The sequence below is a fragment of the Penicillium psychrosexuale genome, assembly GCF_028828465.1.
Source record: "Penicillium psychrosexuale strain IBT 29551 chromosome Unknown utg000004l, whole genome shotgun sequence".
Taxonomy (NCBI): domain Eukaryota; kingdom Fungi; phylum Ascomycota; class Eurotiomycetes; order Eurotiales; family Aspergillaceae; genus Penicillium; species Penicillium psychrosexuale.
Window position 1 is genome coordinate 2,146,723 of NW_026643189.1, and position 26,818 is coordinate 2,173,540.

At 48.5% G+C, this 26,818-nt stretch overlaps 11 protein-coding genes across 11 annotated transcripts; 4 read left to right on the forward strand and 7 right to left on the reverse strand.

Moving 5' to 3' along the window:
- Positions 1–527: 527 nt before the first annotated feature.
- N7518_006627 (putative MFS multidrug transporter) lies at positions 528–2,420 on the reverse strand (the record flags this gene model as incomplete). Its single annotated transcript, XM_057187554.1, has 5 exons — positions 528–871; positions 931–1,604; positions 1,661–1,839; positions 1,897–2,154; positions 2,223–2,420. 5 exons carry the CDS (start codon positions 2,418–2,420, stop codon positions 528–530), a joined length of 1,653 nt encoding a protein of 550 aa, XP_057039257.1.
- Positions 2,421–2,830: 410 nt separating this feature from the next.
- Positions 2,831–4,144, reverse strand: N7518_006628 (methionine aminopeptidase MAP1; the record flags this gene model as incomplete). Its single annotated transcript, XM_057187555.1, has 3 exons — positions 2,831–3,475; positions 3,526–3,924; positions 4,010–4,144. The coding sequence occupies 3 exons, from the start codon at positions 4,142–4,144 to the stop codon at positions 2,831–2,833; spliced, it is 1,179 nt and encodes a 392-aa protein (XP_057039258.1).
- A 261-nt stretch (positions 4,145–4,405) lies between these two features.
- Positions 4,406–6,314, forward strand: bna4 (kynurenine 3-monooxygenase; the record flags this gene model as incomplete). Its single annotated transcript, XM_057187556.1, has 3 exons — positions 4,406–4,523; positions 4,820–5,034; positions 5,085–6,314. 3 exons carry the CDS (start codon positions 4,406–4,408, stop codon positions 6,312–6,314), a joined length of 1,563 nt encoding a protein of 520 aa, XP_057039259.1.
- Positions 6,315–6,526: 212 nt separating this feature from the next.
- N7518_006630 (WD40 repeat domain-containing protein) lies at positions 6,527–8,366 on the reverse strand (the record flags this gene model as incomplete). Its single annotated transcript, XM_057187557.1, has 2 exons — positions 6,527–8,161; positions 8,253–8,366. 2 exons carry the CDS (start codon positions 8,364–8,366, stop codon positions 6,527–6,529), a joined length of 1,749 nt encoding a protein of 582 aa, XP_057039260.1.
- A 785-nt stretch (positions 8,367–9,151) lies between these two features.
- On the reverse strand, positions 9,152–9,792 carry N7518_006631 (cornichon family protein; the record flags this gene model as incomplete). The annotated part of the gene is made up of 4 exons (XM_057187558.1): positions 9,152–9,244; positions 9,305–9,371; positions 9,447–9,602; positions 9,689–9,792. The coding sequence occupies 4 exons, from the start codon at positions 9,790–9,792 to the stop codon at positions 9,152–9,154; spliced, it is 420 nt and encodes a 139-aa protein (XP_057039261.1).
- Positions 9,793–10,609: 817 nt separating this feature from the next.
- N7518_006632 (putative ATP-dependent permease ADP1) lies at positions 10,610–13,939 on the reverse strand (the record flags this gene model as incomplete). The annotated part of the gene is made up of 3 exons (XM_057187559.1): positions 10,610–10,846; positions 10,899–13,445; positions 13,508–13,939. 3 exons carry the CDS (start codon positions 13,937–13,939, stop codon positions 10,610–10,612), a joined length of 3,216 nt encoding a protein of 1,071 aa, XP_057039262.1.
- Positions 13,940–14,528: 589 nt separating this feature from the next.
- N7518_006633 (uncharacterized protein) lies at positions 14,529–16,489 on the reverse strand (the record flags this gene model as incomplete). Its single annotated transcript, XM_057187560.1, has 3 exons — positions 14,529–14,942; positions 14,996–15,456; positions 15,508–16,489. 3 exons carry the CDS (start codon positions 16,487–16,489, stop codon positions 14,529–14,531), a joined length of 1,857 nt encoding a protein of 618 aa, XP_057039263.1.
- A 1,488-nt stretch (positions 16,490–17,977) lies between these two features.
- Positions 17,978–18,904, forward strand: N7518_006634 (dipeptidyl peptidase III; the record flags this gene model as incomplete). Its single annotated transcript, XM_057187561.1, has 3 exons — positions 17,978–18,296; positions 18,344–18,438; positions 18,548–18,904. The coding sequence occupies 3 exons, from the start codon at positions 17,978–17,980 to the stop codon at positions 18,902–18,904; spliced, it is 771 nt and encodes a 256-aa protein (XP_057039264.1).
- Positions 18,905–20,137: 1,233 nt separating this feature from the next.
- On the forward strand, positions 20,138–21,587 carry N7518_006635 (putative aminotransferase; the record flags this gene model as incomplete). The annotated part of the gene is made up of 3 exons (XM_057187562.1): positions 20,138–20,170; positions 20,255–20,718; positions 20,792–21,587. The coding sequence occupies 3 exons, from the start codon at positions 20,138–20,140 to the stop codon at positions 21,585–21,587; spliced, it is 1,293 nt and encodes a 430-aa protein (XP_057039265.1).
- A 471-nt stretch (positions 21,588–22,058) lies between these two features.
- Positions 22,059–24,136, forward strand: N7518_006636 (uncharacterized protein; the record flags this gene model as incomplete). The annotated part of the gene is made up of 3 exons (XM_057187563.1): positions 22,059–22,080; positions 22,140–22,924; positions 22,973–24,136. The coding sequence occupies 3 exons, from the start codon at positions 22,059–22,061 to the stop codon at positions 24,134–24,136; spliced, it is 1,971 nt and encodes a 656-aa protein (XP_057039266.1).
- Positions 24,137–25,156: 1,020 nt separating this feature from the next.
- N7518_006637 (aldo/keto reductase family protein) lies at positions 25,157–26,166 on the reverse strand (the record flags this gene model as incomplete). The annotated part of the gene is made up of 2 exons (XM_057187564.1): positions 25,157–25,819; positions 25,876–26,166. 2 exons carry the CDS (start codon positions 26,164–26,166, stop codon positions 25,157–25,159), a joined length of 954 nt encoding a protein of 317 aa, XP_057039267.1.
- Between the last annotated feature and the right edge of the window lie 652 nt (positions 26,167–26,818).

Genomic DNA, 26,818 nt, shown 5'->3' on the forward strand with positions numbered 1-26,818 from the left:
CGCATTCTGATCACAGCCGGATAAGCAGATCAAGTCAGACCCGCAAAGTGTCAATCAAGACGCTCAATTAGAAAGGATATGACAGTCAATTTGGAGATGGCATTTCCGAGGTTGAAACGTCAACGGGCTGGTTGCTGACTGGAGCCCGGCCGCTCTGATTAGTAAGCTATACTTGAGCTCCAGGGCTGCCCAGCAGAGCCCTACAACATCATACCTACACCTACGATGTACGAGAAGCCTCAAATTGTTTTAAAAAATGGGAGATGATATATTAGCTGCTCTGTGTATTGGAGGCCTATGCTCTTTTCTTGATAGAATTTTGAAATTGATACGAAACTTCTTTTATATCCTATATCCAATATGTCCTTGGTAGCTTCTTTGGTGTATATATGCGATAAACATGGACAATTTTCAAGGCCAATCGCAATGCTAGATAGACATGCACCATAGTAATTTCCATGCAAGTTTTCGCTTTTCAAAGAACGGAAATCTAAAACTTTTTTTTGAAGTATAGCTTCACCTGTGAATTAGCGGTTGAGTTTGCTTTCACGGATGAAACAGCTGCTTAACAAAGCAAAGAACACCACGAAAACCAAAAATGCGAATCCCTTGTTGGTGGACCAGCCATACGAGTCCCGGACAATCCTGGCGGTTGCTGGGTCGAGGGTTTTGATAAAGTCCAGACTTTCTCGCACTCCTTCGACAATTTGATCAATGTTCTTACTGTCACGTAGACCAGATTGCAATCGATTCCGTAAGACTTGCTGAACGACAGTTGATGATAAAGAGAGACCAATCACGGATCCCAATGAGCGGAATAGATATGAGCAAGCAGTGACGACCGCCTGATCTTCATAAGTAGCATTCGATACTGGCGGATTGGTTAGCATATATTCAAGGTTTGTAGAGCAAGATCAGATAAAAACCCACTCAAACCGATCAAGGTTGTAGTGACACCAATGCCATTGCCGAATGCCGAAATCACCATTCCGCAGATCATCGGGACTGTACTAGCCACCACACCACCGGAGAACAGGTATATACAGAATACACCAGTTGTCAGGGAAGCATACGCAGCAATTGTCAGCCAGTAATACTTGCCAGACCATTTCATCAACAAGCCCGCAAACACGGATCCAGTGACACCAGCTAGAATGCTTGGCAGTAAGCGCAGTCCCGCAGTCGTGGCAGAGACATCATCTACTGCTTGGAAGTATAATGGAATATAGAACAGGGCGGCAATCCATCCCCCGAAGCTGAAGAAGTTGCAGCTGTAGCAAGCAAAGAATGTTCGGTTGAAGATGATGTGACCAGGGGCAAAGGGTTCGGCTGCTAGGTAGATCTCAACTAAGATAAAGACCACGAACAAGACAGCAGAGACAGCTAGCGAGGCAATTGTTAGGGGTAATCTCCATGACACATTACTGCCACGATCAAGACCAACTAGGAAACCAAGAACAGCGCCAACAAGGACTACGGCGCCAAGGAAGTCGATGCGACGCAGCTTGGTCTTCCAATGGGCGCTATCGCGAGGAGGCAGCTTGAGCAGGAACGACACGGCAATGAAAGCAATAATGCAGAGGGGGAATTGCGCTAGAAACGCCCTAAGTAAAAAAACGTCAGATGGCGCAAGGAAATGTGGGTCTCGCATCATTCATACCAGCGCCAGCCAATGTAGTCGGAGAGAATTCCACCCAAGGGTGCACCGGTACCGGCACCTGTGGCATAGATGATATTGATAATACCCTGCCATAGGCCTCGATCGCGAAGAGGAACAATATCACTCATCAAAATGCTTACGACGGTGGTCATACCACCACCACCAATGCCTTGGAAAACCTGTTCGAAAATAGTCAGCATTACATGATTCAGACCTGAGATCATATGCGAACATACACGAGCAGCGATCAACTCATTAATATCCCGAGCTAAACCGCAGCCCAAGCATCCAAGGCCGAAAACCGCATATGCAAAGAGGAGGCACGGCTTGCGACCAAATATGTCGCTTAGCTTGCCATATAGAGGTTGGAATGACGTTAAAGTGAGAAAGTAAGAAGTAGCAATCCAACTGGTCAGATTGAGAGCTTTCAGGTCGCTACCAATCTGACCATAACTGGCCATGATAATTGTCTGGTCTGCCGCCGACAAGAAAATCTATATATCCGTTAGTCACAACTTCGATTTCAGAAAACAGAATCAATAAACATTAGAAGAATCCATACTCCGAGCGAGATGGCAGGCACAATATATTTGAGCTGCTTCTGTGCGTCATTGGACGACTCTTTTCTTCGCTCCTCTGCCTGAACTGTATCCCCTGATTCCACATGATGATCGGGAATCGTGCCGTTGGACACAGCGCCGTTAACAGATACGGATCCCAGCAACGGGGAGTTCTCGGTAGGAGATGTCTCTGGAGCCATTGTCGAGACTGTCTCTATCGTCAGATCGCTCCAGATTGTCTGAAAGTCAAAATGACTTGACTGAACGTCTACGGAGAAATCAACAAAAGAGGAGAGCGAGGGCATCTAAACCCCCAAAAGCCCCCACGTGAAGATAAGACGCCCCTCACTCCCCGGGACCGACTTACCCGTTTCGGCCAATCAAATGTCCATCATTCCTCGGGCTTATGCCGCTAGACCTGCAGGACTTTGATCTGCGATGACATCGAAGTGTTGCCTAGGATATAGCCCTATCTTGTACGGACTACTCATTTAATACATTACCTCAATTATAGAACTATACTGATAGGTCATCGTAAATTCGGCTGTTGAATAGGTATCTGAACTAAATATATGCAAATTTTTTTAAGTTAACTCCCAATTCCCTAAGTTCATGCTGTCGAAGGCATAGGAACCGGCCCACCAGGTGAGTCAGGCAGACGGGCAGTCAGCACCTCGACACCATCCTCAGTTACGAGAAGGGTATGCTCGAACTGGGCTGACAGAAGTCCGTCTTGGGTGGTGCTTGTCCAGTCATCCGGCCAAGTGCGGTCACGGTAGGTACCAAGGTTGATCATGGGCTCAATTGTAAAGCACATACCGGGCTTGGCAGTTCCAACAGCCTTGTTCTTGGCGTAATGGGGAATGTTGGGCGCACAGTGGAACAGCTGGTTAATACCGTGGCCGCAGTAGCTTTTGACGACACTGCAGTTGCGGCTCTTTGCGTGCTTCTCGATGAGGTTGCCAGGTTCGCGGAACAGCATGCCAGGTTTGACGAGCTCAATTGACTTGTTCGTACATTCACGCGAGGTTTCCACCACTCGGACGGCGTCGGGGTTCGCAAGTGCCTTGTCTCCAACATAGTAGGTCTCGTTGATATCGCCGTGGAATCCCTTATGATACAGAGTAACATCGATGTTGACAATGTCTCCATCCTGCAAGGGCCGTTGATCGGGAATACCGTGACAGATAGTCTCGTTGACTGAGGTACATACGGACTTGGGGAAGTTCATATAGTTCAGGGGGGGAGGGTAAGACTAAATTTATGTTAGTGTGGTATTGCGCACCAGAGAGTAACCTCTCGTACATCACGCTCAATACAAGCCTTGTGGACCACCTCGTCGAGGTAGTCCGTTGTGACACCAGGCTTCAATTCACGAGCAGCAGCATCCAAAACCTCACGAGCCAATCGGCAAACCTTACGCATTCCCTCTTGCTCCTCCTTATTCAGGATGGTGATGTTATGACGGCCGATAAGTTTTTGCTCGGAGCGGGGAAAACCATCGCGGGCATAGTCCGGGTGCGGGATCGTTTTGGGGACCGTTCGTTTAGGCGACAGAGGATAGACGGGCCTCAAAGAACCGGCGTAAGGGAAGGACGGGTACGGATTGAAGGTGCCGGTGGCTGGATCTGGTTCAGAAACTACCTTCGGAGGAAAAAGGTTGGTGAGGATGTTACTCTTTTTGTGAATGCTCTTATGTTCGCTCTAGAGTATATGGTCAGCCCGTGACTTCCCACATATCAGGGCGCATGTACTACGCATCATTTAGTCCCATCATAGTCCTACATACCCAGCTTCGTTTGAAACAGTCCTGCGAACAGAAGAAACTGTCCGTGCCGCTCTTCAGACATGTCGGACATTGTAGGGTGCCTGCATCGTTAAGGCAGTCCACACCCCGGCATTTGCGAGTCGCAACTTCAGCCATGTTAGAATAGCAGAAGTGAAAAGAAAAAAAAAACTGGTGGGAATATGTAGTGAGTAGATTGGACGGCGGCCAAAACTTCGAGAAAATCCCCGCGGGCCGGCGATATGGAGCTAAACTGCATTTGGACTCCTATAAATGGATGACTAACGTCGATCATCTCATTTTGGAAGGAAGGGGGCCGACCTCGCAGCACGTGATGATGACTTATTCTTCCGTTTCAACGCGTACCTGCCTTTGTTTTGGACGACCAGTTAAACTCACATGATGGCTATTCCAAGGCAGAAAGTGGTTGTTGTGGGTGCTGGCCCAGTAGGAGCCTTGGCAGCACTATATGCTGCATCAAGAGGTGACGAGGTGGAAGTATATGAGCTCCGTGGAGGTATGTTTCACTGCCTGGTGTGACCTTTCTTTTCTTTTTTCACCTTTTGGTGGCCGCCATTGGACACAGCCCGATTGTCAAGGAAGAACGCATATGTCTTTGGCCGGGGATGGCTGGCTTTTTATCCAAGGCACAATGTCTCGCAAGGTCCCTGTGTCAACTCTGCTATTAGGAGAAAATTACTCCGATTAATCCATATCACCATATCTTCCATGCCCCTTGCACTTGTCCTGGCTCAGTTGTGATTCATCGCGAATTCTTCCGAACTGACGCCAATAATCCCTGTGCATCCGTAGATCTCCGAGACCCTACGACTGTGCCATTGAACTTTACCAAGTCTATCAACTTGGCGCTCTCCGAACGTGGAATTACGTCCATGAGAAACTCTGGTCGGGATGATTTGATCGACAATGTCCTCCGTGGAGCGATCCCCATGCACGGGCGGATGATCCACGGGCGAGACCGAGGTGGTCTGTGGGAAGCTGCACAGGCCTATGATGTTCACGGCCGGGTATGCACCGATCACCTGCTTGGCAGTTGCTATTGCTATTTACCCTGCAGATCATAGCTAACCACTACTACAAGGCTATCAATGCCATCGACCGAGGAACTCTCAACAATGCCCTCCTTGATGAGTTGGAGAAAACCCCCAATGTCAAGCTATTTTTCAACCACAAGCTCACGGGTGCTGACTTTCGGACCAACAAAGCCTGGTTTGAGCGCAGAATCCCCGGTGAGACACCCACGGCCGACGATGCCGGTGTAGCTGGCCGAGTCCCGGAGATCGAAGTGTCCTTCGACTACCTCGTCGGTGCCGATGGGGCACACTCCGCCGCGCGCTTCCACCTGATGAAGTTCGCTCGTGTCGATTATCAGCAAGAGTACATCGACACTCTCTGGTGCGAGTTCCGGATTCCACCCTCGGAAGATGGAGACTTCCGCATTTCGCCAAACCACCTCCATATCTGGCCTGGGCGCGAGTTCATGTTCATAGCGCTACCTTCAGCCGACAAGTCGTTCACGTGCACCTTATTCGCACCATTCTCGAACTACAACAAACTCGAGACCTCGCCACAGGATCTGCATGAATTCTTCGACTCCTATTTCCCCGGCGTATGCCCAGAGCTAATCGAGCCCGCGGCGTTGAGTGAGCAGTTTGCAGCGAACCCGCATCTCCCACTGATCAGCATCAAATGCAAACCTCACCATTTCAACGCCAGTGTCGTCATTATCGGCGACGCAGCGCACGCAGTCCTACCTTTCTACGGACAGGGACTGAATGCCGGTCTCGAAGATGTCCGGGTCCTTTTCGAGGAACTGGACAAACATGGAGTCTATGACCCCAACTCTAGCGTCTACACACGCGGTCTCAAGCGCCAGGCAGCCTTCCAAGCCTACACAGACCAGCGCTGTGCTGATACGCATGCAATAAACGATCTATCGAAGGATAACTATCTCGAAATGCGCGCGGGCGTCAAATCGCCGCTCTACAAGCTGCGCAAGACCATCGAAGAAACTATCGATCGCCATTTCCCGTTCCTTGGCTGGAAAACGCAGTATGCCCGTGTCAGCTTCAGTAACCAGCGCTACTCCGAGGTAGTTCAAGCTGTTCAGAATCAGAGCCAAGTGCTTGGTCTTGGTTTGAGCGGGGCTTTGGTTGCCAGTGTAGGTGCTGTGTCCATCTTGATGTGGAAGTACCCTCAGTATCTCTCGCCGGTGGGATTGGTTCGGTGCTCGCGGCATCTGGCTTGTGTGGGGTTGAGGACCATTCGAAAATATCTTCATATTTAAAGCTGCTTTCTTGGACTTTTGAGTGAATATGTAACAATGTGCAGATACCTGGGGGATTTTTAACGCGTTTAATTTGTTACACGAGAAAGTAGTTCAACATGGACAGCAGACTATGGTAGAAAGCATGAAGTGCACAAAAGGGAAAGATTCTAATATCCAAGTCTGATTTTTTGATCAAACTAATATAAACACCTGATAGCCCCACAAAGCTTTTAATCCCAATACCTGATAACACCGTCCAATCCACCAGTGACGACCTTACTGGACTCATGGGGATGCCAGTCCACACAAGTAACAGCCCCACCTTCCTTCCCACCAGCCTGGATCTTATGATACATTTTGCCGGTCTTCCAGTCCCAGAAGCAGACATAACCACCGCTGTCACCGGAAACAAGGAACTGGCCATCAGGTGAGATCTTGAGGTCGATAGCGTACCCGGAAGTATTATGCCCAACGAAGCGCTTCTTTCGGTTCTGGCGGAACTTGTCCGTCGCGCTGTAGACGACAATCTGGTTGTCGCCTGACTGGAAGGCGACATACTTGCCATTCGGATGGGGCGCCGCACGCGTGAGCGCGAACATGTATGGCTCTGCGATGAACTTAATCGGGACAGGAATGCCGTATTCCCAAGCGCGCAGCGACTTGTCATCTGAGGTGGAGATGAAGCGGCGGTTGTCATCAACGAAAGTAAGAGTGTTGACGGCAGCCAGATGGTGGTCATACTCTTGGACCAACTCGCCGGACCGGGTGTCAAATTGCACGATCTTCTTGTCAGACATACCGGCCAGGAACTCGTGTGAGTGTTCTGGGCTAGGGTTGAAGCGGACAACGTGCGGTGTCTTGCCTGTGGAAAACCGGCCAAGACATTTACCGTATTCGGTATCCCAGAGCTTGATCTGTCGGTCGTATGACCCGGTAAGGAAGGTCGTCCCCGATGGATGGAAATCTGTGTCTGAGATTGCTTTGGTGTGGCCGGAGAAAGTCCGCAAGAGTTCCCGAGAGTGATACACATCCCAGAGCTTGGCTTTCCCATCGGCTGCTGATGAAAGCAGCAAGTGGCCAGATTTGGGAATGAATCGAAGAGAGGTGATCGGCTTGGTGTGCGATTTCCAAGTTTGCACGAGTTTTTTCGGTACGTAGTTCTTGGTGGTGCCGGGCTCTTTGCGCAAATCGATATCCAGGTCCTGAGGCACGTGCATGTACGTCCGGCCCTGGTAGTCGTACTGCTCTGATCCGTGAAACTCGGTGGTTTCTTGCGTGGCAAGATCACCTTCGTAAGCGGTGGCATCCTTACTCATGGCCGGCATAGGCGCCGTGGTAGTCAGAGTCTCGTCTTCCTCTTCGATATATTCCTCGTCGCTACCAAGCGAGCGCTCTTCTCCTTCAGCAACCTCCACGTAGTCATATTGCTGGTCATTTTGATATTTCGCCCAGGGTCCCAGATATGCGCCCTCTCCCTCCACAACACTGGAGTCGCCCTTCTTTTGCCGCTTTGTCCGCCAGTTTGCGGACGCGCTCTTGGTCGGCTTAATTTGCACAATATCCCGGCCTCCATATTGTGCCGCATTTTCGAGGTTTCCGATAAATTGGTCCGGTAGTGTCGGATTACGCGTGTATCCCAGACTTTGGAACGTGCGATGTTGCGCAGAAAATGTGGACTCGCTGATGGCTGCTTCTTCGGCAAATCCAGTCGGAACATTCTTTCTTTTGATACCGTTTCCCGGACCTGCTGGCTTGAACGGGTTCAGAGGGCCCTGGGAAGGCTTTGTAAGATCATCGTATGTGGCATTGTAGGTGAGGGCTTGGGATGAGGCGTTGGCGAGGGCCATCTGCATATGCGCTTGGTCCTGTAGGATCGTTAGTCTTATCTGTTCGTCATAGCTGAAGTGCAAGGCACAAAGAGACTCGGGAAGGAGGGTGATTATGGGGGGACCAAACCTCTGTATTGACCTCTGGTGCAGCAACGACCTTGGTCGCGGTCGTCACAGACGAGGGCATAGCTGTGGCGTCATCATCGCTGGAGTCATAACCAAGACCTAGTAAGGCGGACATGATTGATATGTTAAAGAGGGTGTGAATGCGCAGATCTCAATGCCCCTTTGAAACAACGTCGGGGTTGAATGTGGTTGTTAAATGGTACGGAGTAGGTGGTGGATGGGAATTTTACGGGCGTCGGGAGACCCCCGATACGAAGGCCGGGGAACAGCCACCGCAGCCAAGCTCTTTATCAGCCCCAATGCAGCTTCGACGATAGTTAAGTGCGTCAATTATGTCTACTGTTACTCTTCGTACGCATATTTGATGGCGATGGTATTTCTCAACAATAAATCAGTTAAATGTTAGAACTTGGGTATCGTACGCTCTTCATTGCCAACCGCATGGGAGGTATATACAACTTCAACAGGCCGAAAGATACAACAAGATTAACACAGAAGAAAAATTAAAAACAAAGCAAATGTTAGCAAGAGATGCACCACCGCGAGCCAGTCATACAGTATCTCGAATAATCCAGCTCACATCCTCAGCTCGAGACACCCCAAAGAAAATATCTATTACCTCTCATCGCTGTAGTCCTCAGATATCTCAAGACTGAAAGAATTCGTTGCTCATCCGTAGTCATGGCCGCCCATACGATAAGGAACCGCATCGACATACCGAGTTATATGGTATAACGGCCGTCTTGGGGCTGCACTCAGGTTCCAGTGTTGTGCGATAGGCTGAGAAGAATGTCCAGAGGACATCGACCTAAGAATTTGTGACAACAGCTCATCGACAGACGGTTCCTTGATCTAGCCGGGAGAACCATGATGCATCGCATATTCGGTCTTTTCACGCAGTCAATTACCCTCATCGCGGATCAGGGCAACAATCATGCTGTAAAGATAGAAGAAGAACATAAGAAGGTGGAAGCCAAGCTTGATGAAGGATTCCTAAACACGATTTTGAGTCAGTCACTGTGCGGTAAATTGGGACGTAGAAACCAAACATACCTTCTTGTGCACGTTCAACTTGCGGAAAATCTCGGTCGCATCCAAAAGGTGCTGGTTCTCGTAGATCCTGTATTTTCAAAAACGACACGGTTAGCCTACTGCTGAAGAGGGCTTGCGACTACTCGCGGAGCTTCCAACGTACTTCTTGGCGTTGAACAACACGAGGGGTAGGTTCAGCACGATGGCGAGCCAGTATCCGTTGATCACGAAGAGGAAGGTCAGGAACGCGTGGACAGCGGCTTCGGGGATGATGTAGGCGTTAAGGCGGTTGCAAAGGTCGATAGGGTTGATGTAATCGCTGGGAAAAAAAGGTGAAGTGTCAGCTTGTATTCGGCAGTATGTGTGGATCAAAAGCTGTCGCTTGGGACGACCGGGAAGACTCACCATTCAAGATCACTGTACATGATCGTGAAGAACACCTGGAGGAAGAGGTTGACGGCGTTGATCAACACCGACAACAGGTAAAGCCATGCTTCGCCAGACATCATTGCGATTTTGACGTTGCGTCAAGTATAATTGACAGAATTTCAATGGCTAAACAGAGGATATGAGTAAACTGTCGGCGACAAAAGTGGGTGATGTTGAGGTGGATTGAAGAGGCCGGAATGATGTTTGTGGGGTTCTTCCGCCCAAGGAAGACAGACGAATCGCACAGAGTCCTCTCCGAAGAGGGATCAAAGCTCACTCACAAAAACGAAGCTAAATGCACTCAAGCTGATGGAGATGAAAAAGAACGTACTGAGCAGAAATGAGGTGGGATCGAAAGAAAGAGTTTCGATTAGCGAACTGCGGTCGGCGGTGTCGGGAGGGCTGGTCATCATTAGCGCAACCCGCAAACGGGGCTGGTAACGTACATGCTGTAGTCCAGAGTACTCGATAAGAAATAGATTCAAGGTGTTGTAGTCGATGTAAATATTGCTGATTATTGTAACCGAGTTCTTTTGTCCAGGTGGCAACCTTGGAAGGTTGGTAGGAGGATGACGTGGACAGTCCCTCGTGTAAGTACATGGGAAATACGGAGTAGATGTACACAACTTCAACTTTGTTCTTTGAAGGCATGAAGGTATCATTAGGCATGTCTATTTTGTCTATATACATAGTGACAAACTATAGACCGCAGCATACGGGCTTCCATGCATCTTTAAAGAGCCGATCTTCAATCCCCTTCGCAATGACCGCAAAACACGAAACGACGTCGGACATGGACAAGGACAAGGACCAAGTCGAACCCAAGACAAAACACAGAATCATTGAAAACACCCTCGATGGTATCATACCAGTGTATAGTAACACGTAAGGACCAGCTCATCGTTTCTCGACAAGTAGGAAATGCATTGCACTGTATGCAATGATGATGAAGGCCCCAGAAATGACAGCCAGCCCGATAACATCGCTCCAGTAGGCCTGGGTGTCAAAGCCGAATGCGCTTAAGATAGAGGCACCGGGAACTTCAATATCCAAGCCGTACTTGTGATCAATCAAAGTGAGGTAAGTCACTTCATTGACGATCAAGGCCTCGAAGCCATAGTGGAAGATGGACAGCTGGTAATATGGTTAGTAGGGAAAGCATCACTCAGGTTAGAGGGAAACTCACAGTCTGCAACCACAATGCTGACTTAGGAATCGCATCGTGATTCAGCAGGAGACCGGCGAAGAGCAAGCTGAAAAGCATCACCAAACTGCCGATAAGATTGGCGACTCCGCCATCCCGGAAAATGATGCCGATGAAGAGGCAAATGTTGGCTGCCGCGAGATTGAAAAGGACCAGAACCAGCAAAAAGCGGAAAAATTCAGGCCATGCCGGAATCAGACCCGTCATGGGGTATACAATCATACCCATGATGATGGGAGGAATCAGCCTCAGAGGAACGATATCAAACACGACTTTGGACGCAAAGTATGTGACCGGATGGTAATAACCATTGGCACGCTCACGTACAAACAGAAGCCGCTCCGTGGAGAACACGTTGAGACTAGTCAAAGTACTGAAACCAAACAAAGCCAAGATGAAGAAGAAAAGACCAAGACGATTCTGGAAGCCTTTGATATCGTCAGTGAGACCATAGAAGAGGTATCCAGATAAAACTGCGAGAAGAATAGCAATTGCGTAATGTGTGAGCATCAACATCGGGTTGCGATAAAGGTTGCGCCATGTCCGCTGAGAAAGGATCATGAACTGCCGCACCAGACCAACTCGGGCATAGCCCTTAGACTGTATCACAGTATCCGACAATATGGGCGAATTTGGTGAACCGTTCGCAGCCTGGGCATTCTGAACGGCGGTTAGAATCTCATCATGAACAAAATGGCAAACGTCAGAATCCGCATAGCTAGCCACCAAAATGTCGAGATCACTTTGTCCAGATGCCGGAGGAGGGAGCTGATCGGGATCATCGAGGATTTGCGGAGGAACATTGCTTTGTTGACGAGAAAGACGCAGCCATTGTTGATGATTATCGGCTACATCCAATGTAGCACTCTCGTCATCTGTCTTTGGCGTGACTGGGCGCTCATTATGTTGCTTTCGGGAGTAAAGTTGGCGATCCTGCTGCTGTTTCAGAGACACCTGGCGTTTGCTTTTGGGTCTCCGAGTCGCCTCTGCGCCGCTTGAGTTGTCTTCAATACTCCGGATCGACGCGCTGGTGACAGACTTGACGGCTCTGAGACTGCTTGATGCGGTCTTAGATGGACCAGTGCGCCCATCCACAGACAATGCTACTTCGTCTGTATATGATGAATGTGCGCCTCCGGCGTGCATTGTAAGATCAACAAGGTAATCTGCAATATTGAATCCAGGTGGACAGGAATAGCCCACACGGTCGAAATACTGCTGGCATGATGAGAAAGGACCGGAATAAACAGTGCGTCCATCAGCAAGAAGGATGAGTCGGTCAAAGAGAGCAACAATGTTCGAGCGAGGTTGGTGGATGGTGAAGATAACAGTGCGGTTGTATGTCTTAGCAAGCGTCACCAGACACTCAACCACATTGAATGCATTGTAGGCATCCAATCCACTGGTGGGTTCATCCAGGAAAAGGATACTAGGGCTGGTAACCAGCTCACAAGCAATCCCGACTCGGCGCTTCTCTCCACCGGAAATGCCACGACCATTGCCTTCTTCCGAGCCAATCAATTGATCTTTGATGTGATAGATCCCAAGTTGCTTTTCGACCTCCAGGACTCTCTGCTCTTTAGCTGCCCGGCTCATATCCCGGGGAAGTCTGAGTAGGGCGCTTGTCAAGATGGTCTCATGGACTGTCAAGGTAGCAAGCATTGTGTCTTCCTGGTCGACAAAGCCAACCATGGTTCTGAAGTCATTATCATCAATCTTTTCACCGTTGACATAAAAGTTTCCCTTCACTGAGCCACGTTTGTTCTTTCGCGCTAGGATATCGAGGAATGAAGTTTTCCCAGCACCAGATGCTCCCATAATGGCTGTAATTTGGCCTGGTATGGACGCACCTTGAATGCCAGAGAGAATCTCTTTTTCGTTTAGTGTATAAGAAACGTTATCCCAGTACAAAGCCGCGGGGTGATAGTCTGCCAGGAGTTTGGCAGATTCGTCGTCCGAATCATCCGAGAGAGACAAGCGAATATAACCGCGGCGCGCAGCACGACGGGACATATACCAGACGATTAGAATGACCGCAACCACAAAGAGTGAAGTTCCCGCGATCACGCCGGCGATGAGTGGAGTGTTGATTTTCTTCACGGGGCGCTCGTATCCAGGTTCGTCAGTCTTGTACATGCACTCTCCTGAATCGCATGACAAGAAGATACTTGGATCACCGAAGACGCCCGCAATTAATCCGTTCATCTGAGGCTCCGAGAAAACGCTCTTGGTACCCTCCAGGGTCGATTTAGTATCGAAAGTAGCCGGGCCCTTGATCAGTTGATCAAGGAAATCGCTCAGGTCAATTGATCCATTCTCGCCACAGAGGAAACGGCCCGGAATACATTCGCACTGAAGGTGCTCGCACTTGTAGTGAGTTGTATTGGAGTTGTAGTCTGTTTCCGTGTTCCACTCGCAAGTGTCTAGGCCGCAATAGAATGACTCTTTCTGGTCAACCCAAAATTGGAAGCTACATGTGTCATCCTCAGCTTTGCAGGAAAAAGTCACTTGAGGTTTGCGGCCGTCGAGCTGTTTCAAGATCGCACGGTTGGTCACATCACACATTTGAAAGTTCTCCTTGACCGTGGCACCTTGCTTATAACAAACGCCCCCTGACCTTCGGGCATCATCGCGTTGCAGGCATCGTCCGAGTTGCAGACATTGCAGTTGATGCCTTCCCAGCCATCCTTGCATTGACATGTATTGGAATCACGCTGCGGTCGGTTCAAGTCGTCAGCCAACGAACCGCATAGGGGAATTGAGCAGTCGTCGCCTCCAAATCCGGGCGGGCATGAGCATTTGCCGTTGAAGTTGTTGCAATCCGCAAAATGAGTGCAGTTATAGTTGTCGAGCTGGCAGTTGAAGCAAGCTGGACATTCGGGACATCCGGGTGGCCGATCATCGAAGAGGGAGTAGGATTGCGTAGCGAGGTTTGCATCGGTAAATTCGCTCCATGCGGCAGCAGACCCCAGTAAAGGAGTTAATGTGAGAAGCGAAAGGGATATTGCGCCAGTCAAGCGCATCTTGTGGGAAGGATGACAGCAGCGTGTCCCTAGTACGCAGCGATACCAACAACCGAGGAAGTGCGGGGCGGACCGCCGAATTGATCAAATCAGAGGATAAAACTGGAGCATATAGCTGAAATAAAATATAGAGACAAGTTCGAAGGTTGAGAAGCAGAAAGCGGAGAGATTCAGAGAGTAAGATTAGCCCCCAGACGATGACGCGGGCGGAGAAGCGAGAGGCTGGGCTGGCGTCAGGAACCAACAGTCTTCTGCTATGCAAGACTGCCACAATGGTTTTTCATTATACAGCAAATACTAGATAATTCGTAAATTCCAAGATTTCATGCGACAACCTTTGTTCCTCCCCGACCTTAAATTACCGTTATCTATGTAAACAAAAAGACCTATAAAAGGGGAAAATAGATAGATGTATGTAGGTATGCTCAATTATGTATGCACAACCCCAGAAGAAAAAAAAGCAAACGCAAACAGTACTACATAGGAGCAACCGAGGAATCGCGAGTACTGTTTAAAAAAAAAAAATAGAAAACCAGAAAAGCAAAATCAGAGAAGCAAGCCCACTGCCCATGAAAAAAAAAGAGACAGATCAGATAGGGCAAGGGGCGATTCTTACCTCGGCAGCGCCGGTGAGCCTTTTGATATCTTTGAAGATATCAACTATGGAGGCTATCCTCATTGTGCCCTTGCGCATATCTCTGCTGTGCAACACCCCGAAGACCTCTCCGGCAGGCGTATACACCCATGAGCCAGAATCGCCCGGCTCTGCGAATGCATGAGAAATTGGTTCCGTCACTGTGTGTTCCCATGTGAAGACTTTTTGAACACCATGCGCCGTTTTCTGCAGACAGATATCTACTGACACGAGCCCATTGTAATAAGCGTAGGTGGTTCCTGTCGATCGACCGGTCTTATAGAGTTTCATTCTGGAATAAACCTGTAGTCCAGGGTTGAAGATGAATTCAGCGGGAGGGGTAAAATTAGCGGCACCGGAATGGAAAGGCTAAAAGGAACATATATCAGCCATGGAATCGAAGAATAAGCATGTAGTCCTACCCGATTACCGTCGATCTCGTCGCCATTTAACTGTGCCTGTATTCGACCGGACGTGATTTTTATCAAGGCCCAGTCCATAGAAATTGGCTGGCCTAGATCATTCTGTTGGATCCTGTATAAGCCGCTTCCAGCAGCAACATACCCCAGGTAGTAAGTTCCGTTATCGAGCATTGCCGCAAATGGTTGGCGCGTAGCTTCAAGGGATCTGATATGTCTGGCTATTGACCGATAGCGCCTGGCGGCAGATTCCGGAATCCACAAGTCCTCTCCCTTATCAATTGCTTTCTGAGTCGCTTCAAAGTCGAGGAACTCTTCGGTTTTCGAGCTGTTGATATCACTGTCTATTATGGTGAGGGTATGCTGAATATCTCTGAAAGATGGGTGGTCAACTTTCAATACCTGTTGGGCAATGTCGCTGGACGGTTTGAGTTTGAGAGGGTTATACTCCCAGTATGCAAGTGCTATAATCGCCATATTAGCTAGGAAGTCATATATAGAGGATCTTCACTTACCGGTATTTGCTCCTCTTTGCAACATCTGTTGCGAGCGCTTCCCTTCTGGGGGCCAAACGGCGTGAAAACAAGTTAATCCATAGGTACGCCATTCGGATTCGTTAGGCAACCGTAGTTGGATAATACCACCTAGTGTAGATGTTCCAGCCGAACTACCGTGGATACCGATGCTGACACCAGGATAGACGGCTCCACTGCAAGTCTCGGAATTCAGAATGGGATTTTCCATCAGGGACTGTTTTCCGTCCTTCATGAACAGGATATCGACGCTAGATTCCTGATAGTACGCAAGCATACCCCGAATGATCTGGCTTGCGGTGATAAAAGACTCGGTAGATCTCCTATCAACCTCCACTATTATAGTAACAGGGTTAAGACGCCTATCGGGATTGGTCCCGTATCGCCAGCATTCGATGCTAGTCCACTCTTGGATATTCAGACTCCTATTCATTAGTATGGTCTCGGCGATTGTCCTCCATTTGCGGTAAATGGAGTGGGTTTGCTCAACGGGGAAGCAGTATATTCCGTCGTAAAGCTTCTCTTCGATAATCTCGACTGAGATTCGAGGTATATGGGGCTCTAACTCGCGATGAATCTTCTTAGCAGCTTCATACCAGAGTACAGGTTGTAGGACGTCCGGCATGAGGACAATGAGGGTAGGGATCGGCCCAGGCTCAGGGTCAACTTTTGATATGCGGCCCTTTAGAATCACAACGGAGTACTCGAGCTCGAGATTATCCAGGATTATTTCAGCGCGCGCGTGGATCAGTACTGCGCTATCGGTAAACGTGTTCTCTGTCGTTAACGCTGGGAGAGAAGCTAAGACTGGCCCACCCGCACGGTGAGAGGAGCTGAGGAAGCCGTTGTGGTCGACACGGGAAGCTCCACTGAATGGAGAGGAAGCGGACGATGCAGAAGAGAAGCTGAGCGCGTGGGCACTAGCCCTACTGAAGGTCGAGGATGCGACTGAAGATTCAGACATTATGGATATGTCTGGAGGCTATCATAAGAAAGTAGATCCGAAAAGGACAGGAGTCGGTGACGTGACGAAGATGTAGTAAAGAGTCGATGTAGTAAAGAGTCGATGTAGTAAAGAGCCGAAGATGTAGTAAAAAGTCGAAGATGCAAGCAGTAAAGAGCCGAAGATGCAGTAAAAAGTCGAAGATGTAGAGAAGAGTTATGGCTGAAGAAGCGCCTGGTTAAAGAAGGGCCACACAAGAGGCAGAGAAGACTTTAGGACAAATGAGCGCTGAGGTCCGAAGCCTAAATAGGAGCGGCGTCAGGTTTAGCGACGTAATGTACAGCCTTGCAGCTCCGATTACCTTTGCTATCTGGAATGGAGAAGTCTTGAAAAAACCTGATCGAGTACATAGGTCAATTGATCCAATTTGGAAGAATTCGGTGTTGACCTATAGTCCCTATCTATGAAGAGGGCCACATAAGATAAAACCTTGGAACATAGTTGTGCTAACCTTTGTGACTTTTTAGGGTTACATAATTTACCTAAGTCACCTGGGCACCCAGTAGAAAAGTTAAGCTGTGATATACTAGGTCTATTAAGTTAAGGAGTGCAAGCAAGTGCAAAGTTGAATCAGCTAGTTGATATAGCTGTCCCTTTGTAAACGATACAAATAACCAACCTTCTCGCTTAGTTATCTAACAAACAATCCATGGAATGCAAACTAGTAGACTATGTAAATAGCGAGCGAGCAAGCAAATATGAAGCATAATGATAATAGCGATCATCCATATGGATCGTGACATAACCCCTGCGAAAAAAATCCATTTAGTCCCTAGATACTAAAAAACTGGCAATGGCAGCTCGTAATCAAATCCTTCGTCGTTACTAGCTTCAAGGGTAGCTAGTTCTGGATTGATCGAGCCGGCGGCAAGATCCATGCGGTCTGTAACGTGCCAGGTCTTTCAAAGGAGAAGAGTGCATTCAATTCGAAATAACTAAGATGTGGAGAAAGAAGAAGCAAGTTGTAAAGTGGGAAGCAGCCAGTTAATATAGCTGACCACTTTGCAAACGTTGCAAGCCTCGATCCTTCTCCCTTAGCATGCTAAAAGACCAGCAATGGTCGATGTGGTTAGCATTGGCATTCGGAGAAGAAGTTGGCGTGCTCAAATGCAGAGAGAAAGAATAACCGTTAAGTGGTTGACGAAATAAATTTGGAAGCCAGGTAGCGTACGTGGAAGATCAGAATGAAGAAAGTCGGTTTCGGAGTGAAGATTGTAAGCGGCGCGTAGATCAGTGTCCTGCTTATTCAAAAGGGAGACGATTCTCATTGAATCTTGTAGTTGTCGTATACACGCAAAGTTGATCAAGAATTGTATTGTTGTATTGTGTGTACGTTGGAATCATTGTTTGATAGATCATGAAAATCTAGTTTTCGGCAATCGAATGAGCCTCAACAGCAGTCCCGGACGTCCATGCTATTATGTTCACAGCCCAGAGGCAAAGGCGTACATGCGGTGTGCCCATATCTTGCGCTTCATCGAGACAGCCATACATGAACTTATTGGCCACGGAACTGGAAAACTGCTAGCCGAGACTGCCGCAGGTAACTTCAACTTTGATCATAAGAACCCGCCGATTAGTCCAGTCACAGGCCGGCCCGTACAGACTTGGTATGGACCGGGAGAGACGTGGAATAGTGTGTTTGGAAAATTGGCCCCGACGGTGGAAGAGTGCAGAGCTTTCCTAGTCGCGAACTATCTGGCTGACAACAGGGATATTCTCGTCCTGTTTAGATATGATCAGAATAGTACCCCGACAGCAGATGACCGTGAGTGTCTCGGTAGCATAGCAGCGGAATATGCTAATATCGATCAGTCATATATTACACATACGTCCAAATCGGAGTGGGCCTTCGAGCACTTCATAGCTTCAAGGTCGAAGACCAGGTCTGGGGAGGTGATCATGACCAGGTGAGTTTGAACGGTGATGCGCCGACAGAACCTCCACTAGGGCTGACGTTTGATCCACCTTTTTCTCCTGTGTAAGGCCCAATTTGCGATATTCAAACATATTCTCCAGGACGGAGATGGTACGCTGTGGGTAGAGCACGACCCCATTGCCAAAAGGCTCTTCATTCACGTCGACCGCTCTAAAGTCGTCTCCCACGGCAAACCCTCGATTGGGCGTATGCTGTGCAGGATCCATATATGGCACTCTACGGCCGATGTTGATGCATGCCGCCCCTTCTATGAGGATTTGAGTGCCGTTGATGGTGAATACGAGATTTGGAGGCAAATTGTGGTCTCGAACCCGGAGCCGATGTGGAAGTTCGTGCAACCCAACACGTTTCTGAAAGATGATGGCACGGTTGAGCTAAGGGAATACGAGGCGAACAATGTAGGGATCATCCAATCGTTTTTTGAACGGAGGATTTGAGTATATATAGTCGGTATCAAACAGAAGACTACCAAAATGACAAGGCCGCGTGTAGTTTCTTCACAACAGGGTATCTCATCATGGATCTTGGAAATCCTCTTTTGAGATCCTCTTGAGAGCAATACGTTCACATGAGATATCTCCGAAGAGGAGCAGATGTATACCTCTTGAAACAAACTTTTTAGGTCTAGTTTAAAAAAAACACGGATTCCCAGCAACAGGCACAAAATGCAACTATTCGGCTTTTATTGGAATGGGGAAGGATTGATGTCAGGGCAGAGGATATCGACGGCAATACCGCTTTACATTACTTAGCTGGGACTATAAATGTTAGTGAGGATATTGTTGAAATGGTTCGACGGGCGGATGGAGGTGAAGAAACGTGGGAGAACGCGACAAACTGCCATGGCATTACTCCACGACAGATGTGGTGTAAGTGAGATGTAAGGCAAAGATGACAAGGGAAGGAATATTAGCTTCAGCCTTCAATTTCATGCCTTGTCATCGTAGAGGATGTCCTAGTACATCTTCTTTTCGGCATACTGGCTTAATTGCTTGGGTGAGTATGAATGTATGGATAGGCTCGAATTTTATTAAGCATTTTATATTTTGCTTGCCGAAATAGAAAGTGTGTTAGTCCCTGCATGTGGCTTGTTTTCTTTAGTAATAGAATTTTTTGTTCGGTGCTATATACATACATGTTGGGGGTATCTGCCCAGGACTTAGATAGCTTCTCCAGTTTTCAGATAGCCAATACATTTCCAGTACTGTTTCTCCCTCCTGTTCCTCATTAATACATGTGGAACCTTCATGCAGAGTGAAGCAGCGACTTCGCCCGCCACGTGGACCAGGCTTGTACGGGAAAATATCCAAGCTCTTGGAAATCCTAGTTATAAAATTCAGTTGAGGTCATTTTCCAATACTTGAACTATCGATGACATTCTGATATAGCACAATGTAGGGCGTGTGAGAACAACCTGAAAATGAATTTAGACCTAGAACAAATTCAAAGCACGAACAAGCTAACGCCTGATGAACGACCTCGACATATTAATCAATCTAAGCTAAGGAGGAACGCGATCCATCACGTGATAACACAGATACAGCTCATAGGTAAAGCGGCGGTAGCATAAGGGAACAAGTTATCACCCATTCAGCCGAACATTGGAACGTCCCTAGGCAAAGAGAGTTGATTATAACTACTTCGCTCGGTAATTCCCACTATTATAAACCATGGTGAAGATTGAGGCCTTCGCAGTTGAACAGGTACCTCCCCGCATTACCCCATGGCTGGGTGGTACTTGTCTGCTCCCTCTGTCGTACAGATGTGTTTTGTTAACCGTTCTGCAGTGGATGGACAAGTATGAGACCACTGCGAAATATAATACCGCCGAGACCTGCTGTGCATCCATCTCCGTCGACGATCTCCGCGCGCTCTCCGATGACAAGGAGTCCAACCCTTTAGCCCAGCTTCAATCCACCAAACTCACATATGGGGCGATCCGTGGCTCCGATAAACTACGAAATACACTGGCGAATCTGTACTCGGTAAGGGCACCGACGCAGTTGCCGAAGGAAAATATCTTGATCACCGCTGGCGCAATCCAAGCGAACTTCTTGCTGTTGTATACGTTGGTTGGCCCAGGAGACCATGTAATTTGCCACTATCCAACATATCAACAACTGTTCTCCGTCCCTGCATCAGTGGGGGCCGAAGTCAGCCTGTGGAAGTCCAAAGAGGCCGATGGATGGCAGCTGGACATTGAAGAGCTGAAAGGCCTTATCCGACCCAACACGAAGTTAATCATCATAAAGTATGGATTTCCTAACTCTTATCACAATCATGCAAGGGGTGCGTTTTTTTCCTGACCATCATTCTCGTCATAGCAACCCGCAAAACCCAACTGGAGCCATCATCCCGCGCCAGACTCTCCAGCAATTGGTCGATATTGCCCGCGAGAAATCCATCATCATCCACTCCGATGAGGTCTATCGCCCACTTTTCCACAACATCAGTCCCGCGGATCCGAGGTTCCCACCCACACTTCTTTCTATGGGATACGAACGCACGGTGGTGACAGGATCCGTTTCCAAAGCCTATAGCCTGGCGGGTTTGCGGGTAGGCTGGGTTGCGTCGCGGGATAGCTCGATCATTGAATCTGTTGCTAACACGCGCGATTATACAACTATCTCGGTTGGGCAAATTGACGAGGCAATTGCTAGTTTTGCATTAGCACCGGATTGCATCCACAATCTTCTGAAACGAAATATCGATCTAGCGCGGACTAATCTCTCTATTCTAGAGAAGTTCATCGATGCTCATCGCTGGGCGTGTGAGTGGATTAAGCCACAAGCCGGTACCACTGCATTTGTGCGCTTTAACAAGATGGGGAAACCCGTAGACGATGTCGCTTTCTGCGAGATGCTTCAGGAGCGGACCGGTGTGATGCTTGTGCCGGGAAGCCTTTGCTTTGGAGTCGGAGAAGACTTCAAGGGTTATGTTCGCATTGGGTATGTCAATGAAACCGAGGTCCTGGAGCGGGGCTTGGATGCATTGGGTAAGTTCATGGAAGACGGGTATGAGGATGTACCAGTGAAGAAGCCCTTGCAAGTAAAAATAGCCATCCCGGTGCCACTGGTCAACTGGACATGCAAACTAGCCTTACTCTCCGGCAACTATTAGCCGAGCCCGTTTGTATACAGAAGAGTCAGAACATTGTCAGAACAAGCTATAGAATGAAAAATTGAATCATTATTGAAAGAAACAACTGTCGTACAACGTGTACATATGTGGCGAGTACGGAATCCGGAGTACGTTGCACAATGTTGCATGTCGTCAGCGGATCGGCACATCCCGAGGTCCGTGCCGAGGCCCGTTTCGATCTCTCCTACTCCGGACATATCTCATTCTCACCGGATCCATTAGATGAAGTCAACCAATATTGCTTTTGATCTGTGATCCAATAAAAGGCAGCGAAGCCGAGGTATCAGTCAAGGAGTTCCTATAACACCTCATCTGCTCTTCCTTTCAGAGCTACATTCAAAGCCGTGATACCTAAATATCATATCCCTCGAGTACATTACTTGAGCATACTATCGATCACACTCCTAGATCATATCCACTTGAGCTTGATCCTTGAATATCTTGGTCATAATGCCGCTGCCATCTTTGTCCGGTAGGTCATACCCCATGGCGGGACTGAATGCATGGCTAACAAGCGGTCTCTTTGTGCAGATATTCCCTTGAGTCTTGCACTCCCTGCCGCAGCAACGACACTCGCATATCTCAACGCAAGATGGTCGGTTTCCTACGATTTGAATCTCCTCAGGGGGTTGCTGAAGATGTCCGCGAAGTCCCGCATTGCCGAACGTGGCGACCGCTTGAACCTCTTCTACACACTTGAAGCCTACGCACTCGATCCTAAAACTGCAGGAAACGATTTTATTGTGTACAATGGACGAACAACGACGTTCTACGAAGGCTATATCATGGTTCTTCGCTACGGGGCATGGTTCAAGAAAGTCCACGGCATTAAGAGCAAGGAGATTGTTGCAATCGACTTCATGAACTCTTCCACCTTCATATTCATGCTGTTGGGACTTTGGAGTATTGGAGCAGTCCCGGCATTTATCAACTATAACTTGTCTGGCAAGCCGCTCACCCACTCCATTCGAACGTCCACCGCAAGGCTTTTGGTGGTCGACGAAGAAGTTCGTCACTGCTTCCCGGCGGAGCAGGAGCAGGTATTGACATCCCCGACCTTCCGTGATGGCAAGGGACCGGTTGAGATCGTGTTTCATACCCCGGAGGTGGAAGCACAGATTTTGGGGATGGAGCCTACGCGAGAGGATGACAAGGCCCGTAGTGGCTTGATTCCTCGCGATATGGCCATCTTGATTTACACAAGTGGCACCACCGGGCTTCCGAAGCCCGCTATTGTAAGTTGGAAAAAGTGCTGGTCTGGTAGTTTGTTCGTCAAAGATTGGTTGAGCATTACTTCCTCTGACAGATTCTTCACGGTAAGGTCCAAACTTATAAATGTTACTGCCCAAGCTAACCTCTTGTAGTGCATGCCTCTTTACCATAGTTCCGCTTCGATACTTGGGTTCATAACCTGCTTGATGAGCGGATCCGCCATAATCATTGGCCGGAAGTTCTCTGCGCGCAACTTCATCAAGGAGGCTCGCGAGAACGATGCGACAATTATCCAGTATGTGGGCGAAACACTCCGTTATCTACTGGGAGTGCCACCTGCAATTGACCCGGTCACCGGCGAAGACCTTGACAAGAAGCACAATATCCGCCTGGCATTTGGAAATGGACTGCGTCCCGATATCTGGAACCGCTTCAAAGAGCGTTTTAACATCCCCACAATCGCCGAGTTCTACGCCGCTACCGAAGGCACTACGGGCTCATGGAACCTTTCGACGAACGGCTTCTCCGCGGGTGCCATCGGCCGAAACGGTGCTTTGGGAGATATTGTCCTTGGTCGTGGCTCTGCCATAGTGGAAGTTGACCACGAGACCGAGGAACCGTGGCGTGACCCCAAGACTGGTCTCTGCAAGAATGTCCCCCGGGGTGATCCCGGTGAGTTGCTGTTCATCCTCAATGCAGCGGATCCCACTGCCAATTTCCAGGGCTACTTCGGAAACAAGAAGGCGACAGAAGGCAAGATTATCCGCGATGTACTTAAGAAGGGCGATGCCTATTTCCGGACCGGTGACATGGTTCGATGGGACAAAGAGGGCCGCTGGTTCTTCTCGGATCGACTGGGTGATACCTTCCGGTGGAAGAGCGAGAATGTATCCACCAGCGAGGTTTCCGAGGTTCTGGGCGCGCATCCTGATGTGCACGAAGCCAACGTTTACGGCGTGGCTCTTCCCAATCACGATGGCCGTGCCGGATGTGCAGCCATCCTATTCAACCAGCAGGTAGCAAGCAGTAACCTCTCTGATACCGCACTGGAACCCTCGCGCGAGGTGCTTGATACTCTAGCTGCGCACACTCTCAAGAACCTGCCCCGGTTTGCGGCTCCGCTGTTCTTGCGGGTCACGCCCCTGACGCAGTCAACCGGTAATAACAAGCAACAGAAGCATATTCTGCGTACCGAAGGCGTGGATCCAGCTCTTGTATCGAAGAAGGACCGACTGTACTGGCTCCAGGGTGATACATATGTCCCCTTCGGACAGAGGGATTGGGAACGGTTGACTGGTGGTCAGGTTCGCCTTTGATCCGTCTGGTTTTCTTGGACTTGTCTCGTCTTGTGTGTCACCTTTGCCTTGTCCCGTTATATCTGTAACATTTTTCGGTCCTATGGCCTCATTCGTAGCCTCATTCGCCTTAAGATACCCTCGACAGCCTTCAATTCAACAATCTATATACGCCCATTGGGGTTGACCTGGTATCACTGGACTGAGTTTACACGTAGGACATACAAGAATAGTCAGTGTTCTCCGCTGTAAGACTAACGTAATCTGATCTATTTTGCCCAAGATGACCCCGGGGGCGTTACATATGTTTCTATACGTCTTTTTAGACGTATACGAAGGCGGCAAAACGATATGTATAAATGTTGGAACCATGGATAATTATCTTGCCTGATATTCTTTTCCTGGCCTCGGGTCACCCAGAAAGCTTAGTAGGCCATGCATGACGTGGAACTCAGTAGAAAATCACGAGTCATAGAAGGCACGGCAACTATGGGAAGGTACGATCCGAAACTGGCAGGATGGGACTGCCCTCAGGCAAGAGCGTTGGGTTTCTGCCTAAGGAAGGAACGATAAAAAAGTGAGTATAAATGGAAAGGTCAAGGCAGATATTATAACCCCCAACCCCCAACCCCCATGGCTCAGATGGGATGCGCCCTGTTCCTCGATCAGGGTGATGTCAGTCTTATGCAAATGAGGAAACTGCTGTTGAAGAACCTCTGGGGCCTTTTTTTTTCTTTCCTCCTTGGGGATTATTTGAAGCTATTCACACTTCTGACCCACAATAACTCTTTCAACGTCTTTTCTTAATATTTCTACAACAAGAATAGTAGACCACTTACGCGACCTTATCATGCTACTTCGATGGTCTTCTTATATATATTTTAAGAAGCTGTAATAACCTTAGACATGCTCTAATATTGCACTTAAAGATCCTGGATTTATTCTTCTTTCAAGGTAACTACATTCATGGTGATTACAAATCTTTTCTCTCATTGTGGGCTTAGTCTGCAATTTCCTTCTCTTAGCGTTCTACTTGTCATACTAGTTGAAGTTGTCCAAAGGCGAATCAGCCTCGACAATCTTCCATACCTGCTCAATCTGTGCAGCTATTTCTGCACTGAGCGGACCCTTGCTAATTGCAGCAAGTGTCTGATTGAGCTGCTCAACATTACGCGACCCAATAACCACAGCATCTCCAAGTTCTGCTTTGAGGCCGGAGTTATGCGCCACCCACCGATATGCCAATTCGGCCTTGGAGATACCAAATTCCTTGGATATCTTCTCCCACTTTTCCAAGCCCTCCAGCATGCTCGGCTTGTTGAAAAGCGCATTGTAGATTCCACCAATCGGTGTCTTTGGATCCCATCGACCCTGCCCACCGGAGACCAACGTCGCGACATCCTTAGTCAGGAATCCTCCTGCGATGGGCGAATAGGCATAGAAGGAGATGTTGTGTTTCCGCAGTGTGGGAAAGATCTCTTTCTCTGCTCGGCGTGCAACAGCGGAATAGCTGCCTTGGTAGACACTTGGCACAACATAATTCTTTTCGCGGCAGATGCGGACCACCTCTTCAACCTCCTCGGCCAAATAGTTGGACAGCCCAAAGCGCTTGAACTTTCCAGCCTTGTGCGCAGAGTTGATACTAGCCAGCAGGTCTTCCAATGAGCTTCTGCGTTCGGGAGCATGTATGTAGTAGATGTCGAGCTAGAATAGGATTAGAGATTGGGTCTTTGCGGCCTCAGATTACGAAAGAAGCTCACCTGATTAGTTTGGAGAAGGGTCAAACTCTCATCCAAGCTTGTAGCAAGAGCCTCTGGGGTGGAAGGCTCAGGTCCAAACCCGCCAGGGAATTTCGAATCAATGGCAAAGCGGGAATCGGCGTGAAGTTTTCCCAATAGCTCCTCGGAGTTACTGTAGATCTTGGCAGTATCGATGCTTTTGACGCCTTTGGCATGCAGAATATCGAGGACCTCGCTGATGGACTCAAGAGTTGGATAGGCGGCTTGATCTGTGATTGAGGCTCCGCCCCAGACAATTTTGATGCTCGCCATGATAGATGGTTATTGAAGGATGAAGGAAATATGAATGTCTAAAATCAGCCCTGACAGTTGGGTTATTTATATTCCATTCCAAGCTTACAATGCTATTTATAGGCGATTTATAATCAAAACTTCAAAATCAAAAACCTCATAGAAGTACAACGCACGAATTCATCCGTCCGCGGGCGTCTCTCCCGGGGCCGCCGGGGTGGATTATTCATCGTAGTAATAGTGCCTCTCACGGTACAATATATAGTCTGATATATACAAGCTTAAGATAGTATATGAGAACTATATAGGTTATTTGACTTCAATCAAATCTCACCAGGATAGGGGAATCCAGTAATCCTCCCAGGCGCCATGATCCGTTTGGCGTGGTGAGAATTATAAAGTCCTAGTAATCCAAGTTTATACATAGAAAAGCCGTTTATTAAATTAGCTCTTTGCGCCTTTTTCCGTGTACCTAAGAAGGAGGCGATATTCATAGGAAATACATTAATGAAGACTCCTAAAAAGACTGCTGAGATGACATGAAAAGGCCTTGTCCAATATAATTCTACGAGGTCAAGTATAAAATTAAAGCCGACTCGGGAGCAAATCGGCTTCCCCGCATACATTTGGAGATCCCCGCTGTTTATTTCTTTCTCGGCTTTTGTTTTTACCA